Consider the following 17,100-nt stretch of genomic DNA (forward strand, 5'->3'; position numbering starts at 1 on the left):
GACAAATCAAGTGTCTCCCATGTACAAACAATATAAATAAGTCATAAATAAATTCCTATTGCAAGAATTTTTTTAGATGTGCTCGACCAAAACTGCCATCCATCCAAATACTTTGTGGAGGCCCCCATTGCCTTTCTCGCGATAACTGTCGCACGTGCTGCATGCAGTCATGGGCTCCTCCCAGAACCGATCACAGAGAACTTGCACCCAAAAACTTGACGCCCGACCTACGCCTCTAACCGAGCCGCTTTAAGCCGCCGCCGGGGCGCGTTGGTACGGCCGTCAGATGGCAGCTAACCGGCACCGCCCCACGAGACCAGGCGTAGCGGACCAAAGACCTTCGGATCGACACGTGTCCTTTCTGCGCCGCGGTCGGAACTTTGAGTCTCCCAAGGAAAGGATATGGATATCGATGGACGATGGAAAAGATGGAGAGAAACAGGGCGGTGGGGGGCCCACAGGTGGGCGTGCGCTTAGCTGCTCATGGAAGCAAAGAATATTGGTCTCTTTTTATCGGAAAAAACGAATATAATATTGGCCTATTTCTATCTCTCTCGTATGATATGAGCACCGGCCTGTGTGTGGTGGGAATTGTGTGGGCCCGGCGGTGCGGTGACGTCACATCCGGGGCAGTTTGACGTGGACTGCACGCTCCCTTGTGGGTGGGTGCACATGTCACCAAATCCATCTTCTTCTCCGCTTCCTTCTCTCTTTTTTCTCCCTCCACCGGCGGTCCAACTGCCGCTGCCATGGGATTTATCTGCTATCATAAAAAAAACAACGAAAAAAGATTTAGAATGTTGTGTTCTGTGCTCTTGTCGCCTACTTCATTTGTAGCACAAATTAAAAGCGGGCGAACGATGAATGGTGTGATTTTATTTTTGCGTGCGTGCGTGCGTGCATGTGTGTGTATATATATATCACATGCTATTAAATGAGAGGGACTTTGATTGGAATGTCCATACCCCATTTCATCTTTTATTAGAGTTAAAAGTTTAATTTAACAGTACCTAACATATGCAGTGCATGTGAGTCATTCAAAAGAGCAAATAAATGAAAATCTTTTTTTTTTTTTTTGGAGACATGTTTTCATTATCATGCTTCTCCAGTTTTGTGGATAGGGTAGAACAATGTGAGAGAGATGTTGTTACAAGAGTAGAGTGTTGTTTATAATGGACTCATGGAGAGACAGATGAAGGGCTCAAGAATCTATTGGTGTAGTATACTAAAAAAGAAGAGGTCAACATAGTGTTCTATACATTTTGATTCACTTGGTTGGAAATATTAAATAGAAACGATACAGTGTTGCTCTAATTTATGCATCTGAAGTATATTTACAGTGGCACTTCGAGGTAGGTGTCTTAGAGTTTGCTTATGATAGTATAGATAGGTTTTATCTCGGCCAAGTCATTAACTTATACTTTACCAAAAAAAAATAAATAATTTGTACATGGCGAAATGTGATATAACCAATTCTCTCTAGAAATTGATGTATCTTGAGATGCCATCCAATACAATATCAAGTATCAATATATTGGCTAATAAAGTCTCAATCCTTTCTTAATATCAAGCTATGGGTTTGTTGACAAACAATAATGTATAAAAGAATCTTTACCAATATATATATAAAAGAATGGTTAATTTTCCTTGATTGGTGTATCTTGCGATTCCATTAAATACCACATCAAGTATTGACATATTGACTAGTACAAGTCCCAATCCTTATTTTACTACCAAATTATGGTCTTTTTCAACACATATAAAAGAATGGTTCATTTTTCTTTACCATATGAATCAATATCTTTTACTGGTAACCATCAGCCATATTTCAACACTTGATTGTGGTATGTTGGTGGAATCTCCAAAGACTACCATAATTTTGAATATTCTTCAGACCGAACGAAGATAAACCATTATCTTTCTTCTCGGTCGTTGTTAAATCGTAAAATTTGAAAGGTTGAAAACCTTGGTTAGATTTTGAATATTAATATAATTGGTAGGATAAGGAGAATAAAGTCTCTTGCGGCATTCAAAAAAAAAAAAAAAAAAATCCTTTGTATCAGATGTAGCAAGGCACAACAACTTAGGAAAACCAAGCATACCCCTTGACTCTTCCATCAATTCATGCGGCTTGGCTAACTAATCCACGAGAGAATTTATAGTATGGAAAGTCAATTTACGGAAAGAATTTCTCATGCCTCTTTGATAAGCCGTAGGTTATTCTAAAGCACTGGAATGTCATGACAGTATGTTTCACCCTTAGCTTCAAACTTCTTACGATATGGTTGGATATGATTTGGTCAAATTTATCCACCAACAGCTCAACACAATTCTTATTTACTTATTTGCTTATTGTTTGGTAATTAAGGCTCGAAGGCTGGATATGAAGGGCCAAAGGCCCCTTTTTTATACAAGACCGTACTTAGATGTGCTCCACATAGATAGAAGCACCAACTGCTCATGCCATTCCATCTTGATGTGGTCTATTACCATCACTCTAAAACTAGCCCCGTGCTCATGAGCCACTTTTTGAGGACTTATTTAACCAGAACCCAATGGGCCCATGTAACCCAAAAGGAAAAAAGAGAGAGGAAAAAAAAGAGCGAAAAGGATTCCATACATACAAGTGTAAAGCGTCTTATGTCTCCCCCAGAACCATTGACATCCGAGCACACCTTTCTAAAACTTTGGCATGGTCTCATACATAATATGCTTCATAGAGATTTATTGGCATCGTTTTATTTATATTAACTGGCATATGGTAGCCCTGCCACTCCGAGATTCCGCATCTTTTTGACATTACCTTGCCTTAGGAGTCAAACGTTCCGCACATTTTCTTCAACCTTTATTGTTTTCTTCTCTAGAAGAAGTTTCTAACAAGACATTTATGGAAGGAAACCAGGGCGGATTATTTTCTGATATATACAGTTTGAAAAAAAAAAAATATTCAATATCAGTCTCAATTTTTAGCTTCCAATTTGATTTGTTTTTTTTTTTTTTTAAACAACATCTTAACCAACGATGTGGCAGTTCATGAGACTTAACCGGGTATATCCCCAGTCGCCACACATCCTCATCTCTAGCCCTCCATTTTACCCTCTCCACATAAATAAATACTTCCAAAAAGATTCTTTTCTCTTGAAAATCTTTTCAGTTTTTTTCTTCCTTCTGGTTGACATTTAGAAAGGATAAGAAAGATTCTCCACTCTTTCTCTCATAGGCGTTGTCTTACTTTCCAATTCAATTTTTCAAACCTAATATATATTGAATCAAGCCCTCTAAAAGGCTAGTGGTAGTAAATTTTTTCTTTTCTTTTTTCTCAAAAAGATGAACGGTAAAGGACGTCCAACGCATGGAACCACTGGCCCTGCGGCTGGCTAGAAATCTCTTCGGCTTTGAAAAAAGTGGGCCCTACATCACCCAAAAGCATAACATGTAAGAAATGTTTCCAAAATTTTAAGAATATTTAACAAAGTATTATCCTTTGCTTTGAGAGGCCGACAAGGACGAGAGAAAGTCTATGTTTCTACGGAGTTGGGCCGATTCAGTCCATCTTCAGTTTCCTTCCTGTTCCCACCACCACTGATTGGACCCACCGAGCCCCACCAGCTGTGGGTAGTGAGGTCCAACAATATCCCTCCCCAAATCTCACCTAACTTGACCCTTCCAGTTTTTAAGAAGATATCAGTCTAATCAATTCGAATGCCATACACAAAAACTAACATGGTGGACCCCAAGCTTTTCTTCTCCCAACTCAGGTCAGCCACTATAAAGCAACAAATATTAAAACGTACACTAAAAGCACAAACCAAGGTACTTCTTTGGTCCTTTCCATTCACTTATAAAAGCATTTATATCTGTATATTTCTGATCGATATAAGAGAGAATGGTTGATAATCCGAAAAGTAATGGACAGTGGTCAAACTTAGCTCTCTTCGCCATCTTCTTTGCAACTGGAAGGTCATTAACAAAGAAGAGAAAATAAAAGTGATGTACTGGTTGCTAATGCGCCTGGGTCCCATCTCTGTCATCCACCAACCCACCTTGGATTAGGTTCAGGAAGGAGTCTTAAATTATCATTCTGCATAAATATTCACCATTATGACCTGGTCCCGCAAACTGAGTTCCCACTGGAGAGATGCCATGGTGTTTTGGAGAACAAATTGGCTCAGTCATTCAAATAAACTTCTGAATGGCATTTTTGGTACTTGGTTCCCTGTATAAAAATAGCTGTTTTCGGTCATCAAGCAACAGAAATAAACCAGAAGAAGGTATGCAACTAGCAACTTATCATTTTACTCAAAAAAAAAAAAAAAAAAAAAAAAAAAAAAAGAAAAGAAAGGAACAACGAGCAACTTATCATGTGGCAGCAGCACACTGCAATAACAGATGATGCAGTCAGGGACATGGAATGATACAGGAACACAGTAATAATTTAAAGGATGACAAAATTGATCATAAGATCTACGGTGAGTAAAAGCTGGTTTCATGGTTATATTTGATTATTAACTACTCAAGAAAATAACCTTGAATGAAAAAAAAAAAAAAAAAGATGAGTAACACTACAAAAATTAAATGAAAATTAAGGAAAGAAAAAGAATGGCAAATAGGTTAAGATTACCACATAAGAAGCTTGGTTGCAGTCAATGCATTGCCGAAGTCTAAGTTCCGGTTGATGAGTCAGTCAGGAATGACTTGGGAGACTGTTGAAGCTGCCATAGCTTCCTCAGTGGTCAGTGTTTCTCAATGAAGCTCCCACTGCATTTTGTACATCTTGACATAAGTTGTTCCTCCGTAATCTTCAACTGGGAAGGCCTCAATCGCTGTAATGAATAAAGCACATTAAAACTGAAGCATTAGCAGAACTTCCAAAACATAAATTAGCTTTTAGGAAGCTCTGAAGCCTTTTTCTCTTATGCTTTGCTCAAGGATAAAAGTAGGTGCACATAGGCTTAAAACCAGATAATATATTGTAAAAACATTGATAGCTTCCAGAAAATCCTTGCATAATATTAGCTGATAGATTTTAAAAATTCTTATCGATATGTTCAGTAATTAATGGCCTATAATTTAATTTCAATTATAACTATCATCAACAAGCCTTATAGCAACAATTGGGAGAGTGGTAATAAAACCTGTTCACCAAGGGGTAAAGAAACCCAGGGAGGTTCAAAACCAATTCAGTGTTGCAATGTCATCAAAGCAGTGACATTTTCACTGTCCAAACCAAGGGGCTAAACAAGCAGAAACCATCAAGGACTTCCGTATTCAAAAGAATAGTTTATGACAGACAAAGTTACATTTATTGGGCGAAGAAGCCCTTGCCAGTAACCAGACCCAATTCTCCATGCTGCATGGTTGATGTCAGGAATGACGACAGTTTATGCTGAAAGAGTTTAACAAGTCAAAGACAAAGATTTCATCGAATAAACCAATGACAAGCTCATGGATATGACCCTTTTCAGTGGTGATAATCACAATGATGCCTTACATCATCTTCTTCCTTTAAAAATGGATCATAATTTTGAATATCAATGGAATGACTTGTTAGAAGGAAATTTTTGAGAGAAACTCAGAGCAATAGAGGTTGAAGGAGAAAAGTTCAAAGCCAACAAAGCAATGACCCAGACTTTACAACAACCCAACAAAGCAACAACCCAGACTTTACATGTTGAAAACCATACATTTTATATCACATCAAATCTAGCAATTCCTAAGATCAACTCAATGTTTCAAATTTCCACCAATCAAAGCCAAATCAGGTTTTTCCTTTACTTTAAAAACATTCTTGGCTTAGAATTGTCTCACTCCTTAAAAGGATAATCAATCACATGTTCCCATAATAATATCCAACTTCTTGTTTTCTGTCAGTTTCAAATTAAAATTTTTTGATCCTTTTACCAGAATAACTATGTTTATTATCTCAATCAAAAAAGCACCAATATTGATTATCATTCATTTCTTTGTTATAATTGAATATCACAAAAATTCAAGGTCATGATACATTCTTGCCATAGGTCATTGCATCAGTATCAATCTATATGGTCATGCCATACCGATGCCACCATCATCAATTTGAGTATTAATAAGAAAACTGTTCAATTTGAGTTGCATATTTTTCTCTTATCTAATTATATATTCCATTTTCCAGAGGAAAAATATGTTTTCTCAGGACATATTTGTATAAGATAAAATGGTAGTAACAACATTAATGTCTGATGCCATTATTTCTTGGCAAGCTTCTATTTTTAATTTGTCTCCCTTTTTCTCTCAAGTTTAAGATCTTTATAGAAGCTGAACAAAAAAGTTAGGAGAAGATGAAAGATGGTTCCAGCATGTGAAAGCTATAATGAAGAACAAGCAGTGACCAAGCTGCAAAACTAACATTAAACTCTAAACTATCTGCTTGAAGTCTCACTGCATATTATCTCTTGCCACTGGATAGTTTTGTTAAGAAACAGAAACACTCTGGTCAAATCCATGATTGCCACCAAATCACCAAATTTATTTATATTTTCCTCAAATGTTGAAAGATTATTGTAGAAGCTCCAAACATCTCACACAATGAGCATGACGCATGGTTAATACTTGGTGAAGTGTTAGGTCAAAACTGATCAGACATCTGTCCAAATGCATCTTCATCCTAGCAATATTAGGGTAATTAGTGAGCTCCATGAAACATTAAACCCAAAAAAAAAAAAAAAAGCCCTCAGAGTATGTGTGAATATCTGTTGATAAACCTGATGCTACTCAGGGTTAAGGCAGGGGAGCAACATTTAAGGTAACAAAAGATGAGGGTAGATAAGTCTTATCAGTGATGATGCAAAATGCACTCTTAAATGATTCCACCAATTGATGACACAGATAAATTATCTCTTGCTCTAAGCAGCAACAGATATCACACATACTGGATACCTTTCATTTAGGAGTTAATTATAGGATCAAGTGGGCAATGATGATATGTGAAGATAATGTTATCATACTCCTGATATTCTCTGAATTATTGAAAAAATTTCCCACTAGTCATGATTTAGTACTGGCAAAACTTCAACAAATTATTCCTAAATGCTCAACCTAGTAATGAAGACTAAGTAAATACTTTGATGAATATTAACAGATTAAAACAGTATTAAGAGTTACTTCATTGGTTTTTGCTATTCTTGCTTTTCTGTTGTCATTCTTTTGCATGCACTAGTACATTTATGTATCAATTGATTTGTATTTTTGAAAATTTGATTTTTAAATATTTTTTGCATCTTTTGAAAATTTCATAGTTAGCTCATGTTGATAGGGGTGCAAACAAACTGAGCTGATCACAAGCAGATTGGGCTTAGCTTGCTAAGAGCTCATTGGAGCTTTGCTCGACTAGGAAAACAAGCCAAGCAGGTTCTGAAACACATTTCAGAACCTGGCTCATACAAGACCCATGCTTGACACTGAGCTGGGCTCGAGATTAATATGAGCTCAAGCAGCGCTGCAGCTTGCTTAGAAACTGAGCCAAGTCCAAGTAGCCTGATGCTCAGCTTGGCTTGGCTAGTTTTTACCATCCTTGTTGAATTAATTCTACATCCAAAAAAATTGTGATTATGGCACTTAAAACCATAACATGAATTCGGCTGCTAGACAAGTAAACTTCACTTACTTCCATGATGGTATAGAAAAGAAGGTTTGGCGAGGGTTGCAAAAGCCAATAAATGACTAGAGAGCAGCTGAGGTGACTGGTATTCTTATTCATTTTGCTCCGCGCATATTATCTGATGAATAGGTGAGAATGAGAAGTTATGTTCGTTGTGCTAGTTGCCCCCCAGCCACCAGGAAACCATGTGTCCATTGCCATTTGGAATTGCTACCTCAACATTTCTTGCACAGGTGGAAAGCATACTCTTAATCAGTCTGTTGATCAATATATTGATGTGAAATACTTTGATAAACAAGTCTGATTGGTTGAATAAGCTTTCCTTGATTTTGTCCAAGTTACCAATTGTCAAATATGACAACAACCAGCAAACCAATTGTTGAACAGATTATTTTTCTTCATGATTTATTTTAAGGTAACAGTTAGCGTGCAACCAGACCAAGATGACTTTTTCAGGTATTCATGTAGAAAACAACCATATTTATAGGTAATGGTTTGCTACCATCATCTTTTTGGTCCAAGATGAACAGATTGTTTTCTTCATTTGATGCATAAGTCATCATTTATATTCATTAACTTTGCTCAAATGCAAGCATATGTGACTTTGAATGTGAATGAGAAAGAAGTCTTTCGTGTGTCCACAATCTATACAGCTTGAAATGGGAATGCCTTTTTATCAGATTTTGGTTTGAGAACAAGAAGCAGCACATTTAAATAAAAGGAAGCATGAGCACATGGGGCACAATCATGCAGGGATAGGTCAGTTGGGTGAGTGTCCGACTGAAGATCTGAATGTTGCTTGATCGATCCATGCTCACTGCAAGATTCCAAAAATTTTTGGCTCAATGATGGGCTAAATCAAAATTTTTTGGTGCAATGGTGGGGTAAGAGTGCACAATGGTGGGAGCCTTGTCCACTAGGCTACCCTTTTATGAGCACATAGGGCACAAGTGTTTGTAATGTCAAATGCAGTGACTATCTATTTCTAACACGAAGTGGTTGCGAAAATGCATAGTACAGTCTTGAACTAAACGATACAACAAGATATAAAATGCATCGAACAATTAGAGTTCTTAATGGACCCTAATTACTTCAATCCAGGTGGATTACAGAATCTGTATAAATCCCTAAATTTTAGGAAAAGATCAAAATGGAATGAGCTAATGGAAGGGCTATACAGATTCACTATATTACAAATTAAAACAAACTTAAAATGTCTTAAAATCTTAAATTTAGTAACCAAAGCCAGGAAACTGAAACCCAACTATGGACCCATGAAAGGTCTTGTATCTGATTTTCTGGCTAAATTTGGCTTGTTTGTGCTTCAGTATGTTGTAAAATATTTAATGACTTGTGTTTATTAGTTATGGTTGTTTATAGCCAAGGTTTGTCGTACCAGTCGATATTATGTTATACTGGGCATACCGTACCATACCAGTATGTTATACCATACCGTACTGATACTTTATATGTCAAGTTGTATCATGCCAAACCATATACCAAAATTGTAAGAAGATGGTACGGGTACGGGATCCGGTACTGTAATGGTGAACCTTGGCTGTAGCCCTCGTGGCTTGTAGAATGTGATGAAGACTTCACTCGCTGCTTGATCATAGGTCAAGATGTTGATAGTTTTAGCCCATTAATTGCATTATTTTGTCATCTAACTTCTTTCTCTCTGAGAGAGAAGGGGGAGTGGGTAACACTCTATGTTAGAAGTTCTTGGATGACTCTAGCTTTTTTGTTTTTGTTTTTTTTTTTTTGGCGAGTCGATACTAAAAGGTTGAAATATAGAATGAAGCATATTGAGTTATTGACGTGGAAATAAAAAAGAAATGGGACAGTAAGGTTGTACCAAGGGTGACACATGCATATCGAATTGGTAACGTTGTTTGCATAAGAATCAAAATACTCCCAAATCTATCTAAAAAGAGGAAAACTGGTTACATACCTTATCTTAATGGAGAGTGAAAAATGCATGTCATGCTCATCTTGGCAGGAAAAGGATGATTATATACAAGGAATATAGAGACATCAACCTTAGTAAGAAAAAAAAGACCCAACTATATTCAATTTTCAGGCTGATATAAGCAAGGAGTGATTTTGCCAAATAAGCTTCAATGTAGTACAATCCTGAAAGAACAAAACAGATCATATGAACAAGTTATCAGCTTTGCACTTTTCCCTCTCAGAAGTCTTGCTGCACTCTTAAGGCACCCCCATTATATCATCAGCTTAAATATTGTCCAAAAGGATAACTGGATGGACCATGTGCATCTTGATTGGTACTGGATTGTCAGTTTGCTAGTATTATATTAGTGACAAACTGTTACTGATGATAAACTCTCTCTGGATCAGCCTAGCAGCCAATGTAGAACATCATAGTTCTGCTTGTTCACAAGAGGAAAACTAGCACTGAACATCTTGTGGCAATAATATGGATGGAATGATGCCTTTCAAAGAAACTAGTCCTGCTGTTTCACTAGTCAAGGTAGCAAATAAATCCAAATAATTATGAGAATGTAAAAGCTTAGGACCTTACAAACTGCACAAAATACCATGTTAGTAGTGGACATTACTTAGAACTATTAAAATGTGAACGAAAATAGAGCACTGGACGGGTTGTGAACAAAATTGTTTAATAGTACCATTCTAGATTTCTTATACTATCAAGGGTTTAGACAGAAGATTCAGATTTAACCTTTTAGTGGGATTGTGGCTCTACAGACAATCAAAAGGCAGGATAATTTTATATTAGAGTATCCAGCATCATCTCCATGATTCCAGCTAGAATAATGAGAACTGAATTCCAGGAAAGAAACATGAGTTTTAAAGCAAGAAAAGTGCTTAGCTGTGTGTCTGGCAAATTATCCATGTATGTACCCCATGTAGTTGGTCATTCTTGAGAAGATTTGTCATGCAATCGGTCAGCATTAGAAATGAACGCTTCTGGGTTTTAATTTGATGGCCAGTCCTGCAACCTCCAATTATTTGGTACCTAATCTTGAATCCAACACTGCATCTTCTGTATGCATTAATCAGATCAGACTTCTTTTTAGCACTTTGAGTGCATTATCTAAGACCTCAAAATGATTTTGCCAGTACACAAGGGTGAATAATTTTCTCCACATATCATATATCCAGGCTTTTCGACATAATCTCAAAGCCTTTGCTAATTTCACATCACATCAAACCTCCTTTACAATTCACAGAGCAGATACAAGCAAGGGATCAAGTGTCAAATTCCACCTGGGAATGTTGAGTTTTTGCATTTCTTCTGAGCCCAATGCCCACATAAACTAATCAGAAACTAAGACAGTCGTGTTCCTACCATCAACAACCTCGATATAATGATTTTCACAAACAAAATCCTAGAGCAGTGGTGACCTCAAAGAAATTTTGGTTGACACCCTGTCTGGACACTTCATTTGCCCTCAACAAGTACAGATTTCTTAGCAGGGCATCTGCCAGCTTAATTAATGATCCCCAGACAATGACAAAATAGCAACTTTCCACTAGCTATATTTAACCTTTTCCCTCATGCCAAACAGACAGTGAAGAATAATGTGGTAATTGAAAACACTCGTCGCACCACTTATAATGAAGGTTAGTGCTGATCCGACAGGCATTGGTAAGTGAAATCCTTGACTGCACTTAAATCAGCTTAAGGTGGCAACCTCACAAAATTGGAATGAAAAATCCAAGAGAATGTGTATGCAGACCTACTACTGCAATTAATCAAGCATTTTTCTCAACCAAGTGAAGCAAATTCCATGTAACATCACGCATAAAACATGATGGCAGCCTTTTCTTTCTTGAAGGCGCAAATGCCATTTAATGACTTTGCCTTTCATGACAACTATAAAGGGTTGCAGTTAAGCTGTGAAACAAGACGAGACCAAGAAGAAGAACCAGTAAGATGCGTCAAGAAGACAAAACCTAGCAATGATCTCGAGAACAGCAGTAGCAGAAGAAGAAGAAGTCCCACAGAACGGAATTAGGAACACCAATAACGCAATTAAGAACACAAATAAACACTGGCAACACTAAAGCGTACCTGAATAAACGAATGCAAAATACCACGATGCTATCAATGGGTTTCACACAGATAGTCAATTCAACAAATTTTTGCCTCAAAACACATGATTCCCATAACGCGCAACCTCAAACTGTCACATCTCAAATAAATGTAAAACTTCAAGAAAATAGCTCAAATAAAGATTCAGAGAGAGAGAGGGTACTCTATCGCAGCCGGGGTGGCAGCCCTGGGAGGAGAATGTGGAGGAGAGATAGATGGGTCCTGCTTGAACCTGAAGCCGAGCTTCAGCACCAACGGAGCCACCAATATTTCCCTCAGCACCTCATAGAGGGTGGAGCGCAGGACGGACAGCAGGGCCACCAAGAACACCAGCGATTCGCCGACCGCCGAATCCGACGGCTCGCGGTAGACCCGGCAGGCGATCTGGAAGAGGTCACGGCGTGGAAGGGCGGTGCGGTAACGCAGCAGAGGGGGATTCTCCGCCACCGCCGTCACTCTCGCCGCCGTGGTGGTTCCGGTTGGGCTTCCACACGGCATCGAGGCCAAATAACCGGGGGGGGGGCGGACGGCCCATCGGAGGAGGAGAACTCCGGTGAGTCGGCAGCCGTCACCATGTGCATCTCGAAGAGCGGGGGCTTCGCCTTGCCGGATTCCATGGCTGCGGCATTGGAATATCGGATCGTTTCGGTACCCTTTTCGTCTTCTGTTTTCTTGACCGGCTTCCTCCTGCCATCCGAATCGGAGCCTTTGGAGAAAAGAATCGGACAACCGTTACTTATGCCGTAACGTTACGGTAAACAGGGCGTACAATGTATATCATACGCAATAGGAAAATGCAGCAACGGGGTGCCGACGTAAGTTTGAACTTGATCAATTCAATTAGGGGATGTTTGGTTTGTAACTGAAGGGGTATTTGGTTGGAAGGGTTGAAAGTCTCAAATCAAAATTAGAATGGATGATTTTTATTCTAAGTATTTTATTGAGGAGAATCTCATTTCGATTTCAATTCCGATTCTAGGAAGGAATGGAAATGGCTCAACTATATAGAACTCAATCCGTACTCTCCTCTATGGATTCAAATTTTCATTCCCATTCCAATTTCGATTTCGATCACGAATCAAACACTTCGGAGGATTTGGCCATTCTGATTTCGATTCTGATTCCAAGCTATTCTGATTCCCATTCCCATTTCGATTTCGATTGTGAACTAAACATCTCCTGAAATCAAAATAAAAATAAGAATCTGAATGGTTTGGAATCAGAATCTGAATGGCCAAATCCTTCGAAGCATTTGGTTCGTGACTGAAATCGAACTCGGAATCGAAATTTGAATCCATAGAGGAGAGTAAGGATTGAGTTCTATATAGATTGAGCCATTCCCATTCCATTCTAGAATCAGAATCGGAATAAAATTTCTTCCAACTAAATGGTTGGAATGGAAGTCATCCATTTCGATTTCGATTCCACACCCCTACTCCCCCCAACCAAACACCCTCTTATTGTGTTTGGATAAGCAGAAGTAATGCCTAAGAAATGAAGTAAAGTTAATAGCTATGAAAGATAATATTTTACTAATATATATTAAACTTAATATAATAATATTATTTAATGATTATATTAATGTTTTAATTTTAGTATCAACGTAATATATAATCATATCACCAAAATAAATTATTAACATATTATCATAATAAATATTAATACCAATCTACTATTAATAATATCACAGAACAATATTGTTGCATCAATATTAATATATTTGACCAAATCCTATAATTGATAATAAAATATATATTATATATTATTGCTGCCAGAGAGTCAAAGTGGCATAGGCTGCTTAGCTAGAGTCGGGAGAGCGTGATGGTCGTAGGATAGCCGGTTGGATCCTTTGGAGCAAGGTATTGGAGCTAATTCCTCGATCAATCTCTCAGATCGATCCCGTAAAATTACTAAAGGTAGTAAAATCCTCACGTTGGGAGGCTCTATGGTAGTGGATCCTTTGATGCCTAAGTCTTCAACGGAAGCAAACAAAAGAGGTATAAGCTATAGATAAAGATTAGAGATTGTGGTGGTGTTGAGTATGAAATATGAGAGATCGATGTAGTAGGATGGAGAGTGGAAGATGGAGGATACCATATGGAGGATGGAGATCTTGGAGATGGAGAGAGGGACACTCAGAGTTTTGTGGAGAACTCGGATTCCAATTCATATGGAGTCCATCTCTAGGAGAGAACATGCAAGGTAGGTGTTTCTCTCCTTACTTGGAGGGTCCTGAGGAAAAGCTTTTATAGACAAAGACAGATACCTATTGCCTTCGAGGATGTGCGCTTAGGGCTGGAAGTGGGCTCGGACAGGCTCGAGGCCCATTGGGCCGGACCGGCTTCGGATCGGACTTAGGGCTCGATTCGAAATTATTTAGATCGGGCTCGGGCCAAAAAATAGGGTCCGTTTTACTTTCGGATCGGATTTGAGCAGACCTTTGGCCCGATCCGGGCCCGAATCCAAAACTCAGTCCAAAGTTCGGCCCGACCCCCCATGCTAGTTCTATTACGGAAGATTTACAGCCAATACGAAATCTTTTCTAGACACCACTGATGGTGGAAGATTCTGGTGCCGCTCTAAACCCTTATCCTCCATTTGCTGCCGCTGCCGATGGCAACTTCACCTGTCGGACCACCAAACCAGGCACCAAGCACCTCCTCCTCACGCTCTCCGTCCTCCTCTCCTTCCTCTCAGGTATTTTCCCTCTCCTCTCTCCATTTCTAGGGCTCTTCCTCTTGTTCTCTCCCTATCTCTAAACCCTATCTCCCTTCGCCCCCCAAGCCTCCCTTTCCTCCTTAAATCCATGAAAATCTATCGATCTTCCCTCCCCTTCTGCTCCATCGACTCCCTCTCAAGCCGCCTCCAATCAGACCACCCCACTCTCCTCTACTGCTTTGAAGCCATCCTTCTCTGCCCAGACGCTGATCGATTCCTTACCGATTGGTTGGGATCTCTGATCTCAGAAGATCTGGTAAAAAGAACCAGCAACGATCCGATCTGCGGTGGTTGCGAGAAGAACTTTTCTATCTTGGTGATGATCGATTCTGGTGCGTGATGCATTCGGAGCTCCGTTGGTGTAGGGGATGCCTGCCTACCAGACCACCGACCTCCATGCCAAGTGTGACTCCCTTTTCGCAGTCGTCTCCGCTGCCTCCATTGATGCCTACCTTGCCCTAGCCCTCTACCCGGGCCTCTTCCCTACTGAGCTTGCCCTTACTGGTGCCATCATCCTCCAGGGCCTCTGGCCCTTCCAGTTCGGGCCTCCCTCTACATGGATGCCTTCATCCCTGACGACTGCCACTGCTTTCTCTATGTCCCCACTGGCTTCGCCACCCACCAAGCCTCGTCCGATTGTGGGCTAGCCCAATCAGGTTCAGACTGGGCTCAGGTCTGAATCTTTTAAAAAATTTCGAGCCTAAGCCTGACCCGAAGTCCGAAAAAAAATTCAGATTGAGCTTGGACGAGGGTATGACTTAGCCCGGCCCGACCCACTTCCAGCCCTATGTGTGCTGTTCGCTAGGAAACAAAGGTTGTAGAGACGTACTCCGATTGTCAAAGAATAATGACTCGCACGTCTGGGGTTATTGAGATCATGGATCTCACTGAATGGAGGAGGAAGTGGAGCAGTAAGCAGGTAGGTTGCTTGTCAACTTGCAAACAAAAAGCTCTAGAGCTCTTCCAGTATAATCGTGAAAGACTAGGTGGCAAATGCTTGCCGATCGTTCTGTCATCTTTTATTAAAGATATATGTTGGACCATCGCTGGGTTGTCAGTGTCACGATGAACGGTCCTTCTTTGTATGTAGAATATTAACAATATTATAATTAAATTTAAAATTAAAATAGTAATATTTATTAGTAACAATTTTAAAATATTATTAATGATATTATGTTAGATTTTTAAAAATAATTAAAATACAATTAGCATATTAATTATAATATTTGTGATAACTATAATCATATTGCAATAATGTAATGAGCATAGCAATATTTTCATAACAATGTAATTCAGTAATGCAATAATAATCCAATATACAATATGATATATTGTAGTAAAATAATATGACTAATAATATAGTAGCATAAGTAAAAAAAATAATTTTATGATATTAAATATAATATTATGTTTCTCCGTAGATAATATATTTAATGTATTTCTAATGTATAAGCACTATTAATAAATATAATAAATCAGAACTTCTAATTGCTGCCTGAACATATAGCCCCCTCTGGGATGTGGTTTTTTACCCCTTTTCATGTGACCCTGGAAATCAGCATTTCTATGTAACCTAAGGGCTAAGACTCTGTTTCTTATTGCTCAATCTAGCTTTCAGCTCCTCTTCTTACCAAAAGAAAGAAAGAAAGAAAAGAAATAAGCTAGATCAAAAGCTGATACCCATTCCCACTTCCCAGTTCCCATAAACCAAATATGGCCTGATAATCAATTTAGCCATGCAAAGTTTAGAAAATTTAACCCTGAATTGGGCTTAATTAGTGAATCCAACCTTGTATTTGGCCCAACCAAGCTCAATTGAAGATACCATTGTGACTCAAACGCTTAGGCCGAATGCGGACTAAGATTGGGCCAGGCGTCCAGAAGTCTAGGGATGGGCTTGAGTCCACCACTGACCTGGCGTAAGACACTTGACACCACCCATCCGCTGAAACTTTCTAGAACGAGAATTCTTCAAATCTTCCACCCTATTAATTGCATTGATCTAGCTCAAATCTCTCGATCTCTGCCATGTCTCTCTCGTGTGTGCTGTCAAGTGAATAGCCTTACCGTCAAGAAAGGTAGGTTCATGCTCATCTGAATAGCATTTGTCCTGCCGACATGAATATGCCGACCAATAAAAATATACTACAGGTTTTCATTAAGGGCACCATAGAGAGTCCAAATCTTCTTCAACAACTGGTCGTTGTAGCTCAGTCCACGATGGCACGCATTTAAGCTTGCATCCTTAATGTACACGCACAATACATGGACAGTTTTTTTTTTTTTTTGGTAATCATAATACGTGGGCAGTTATTGAAATACATAATACGTGGACAGTTACTGTGCGGTTAAAGCATGTGATCATCTTATTCACTAGTTGTTGCCGACCCTCATCTATATAGATAGCATCCGAGGGATATTTAGTATATTTTCTTATAATATTTGACTTTCTCTGTACTCACACTAGCATTCTCTCTCAAACCTTCGGGGGTATTTAGTTCGTAATTAAAATTAAAATAAAAATAAAAATAAAATGGTTTGGAATCAAAATAAGAATGGTCAAATCCTCCGAAGTATTTGGTTTGTGACCGGAATCGGAATTGAAATGAAAATTTGAATCCATAGAGAAAAGTAGGGATTGAGTTCTATATAGATTGAGCCATTTTCA

General features: G+C 38.9%; 1 protein-coding gene across 1 annotated transcript; it reads right to left on the reverse strand.

Annotated features, from left to right (window-relative positions):
• Positions 1-3,796: 3,796 nt before the first annotated feature.
• LOC105043441 (uncharacterized) lies at positions 3,797-12,433 on the reverse strand. Its single transcript, XM_073255817.1, has 3 exons — positions 11,878-12,433; positions 4,622-4,823; positions 3,797-4,216 (listed from the first exon to the last, which is right to left on the reverse strand). Exons 1-2 carry the CDS (start codon positions 12,210-12,212, stop codon positions 4,817-4,819), a joined length of 342 nt encoding a protein of 113 aa, XP_073111918.1. The 5' UTR covers positions 12,213-12,433; the 3' UTR covers positions 3,797-4,216; positions 4,622-4,816.
• Between the last annotated feature and the right edge of the window lie 4,667 nt (positions 12,434-17,100).

The sequence above is a fragment of the Elaeis guineensis genome, chromosome 4 (assembly GCF_000442705.2).
Source record: "Elaeis guineensis isolate ETL-2024a chromosome 4, EG11, whole genome shotgun sequence".
Taxonomy (NCBI): Eukaryota; Viridiplantae; Streptophyta; class Magnoliopsida; order Arecales; family Arecaceae; genus Elaeis; species Elaeis guineensis.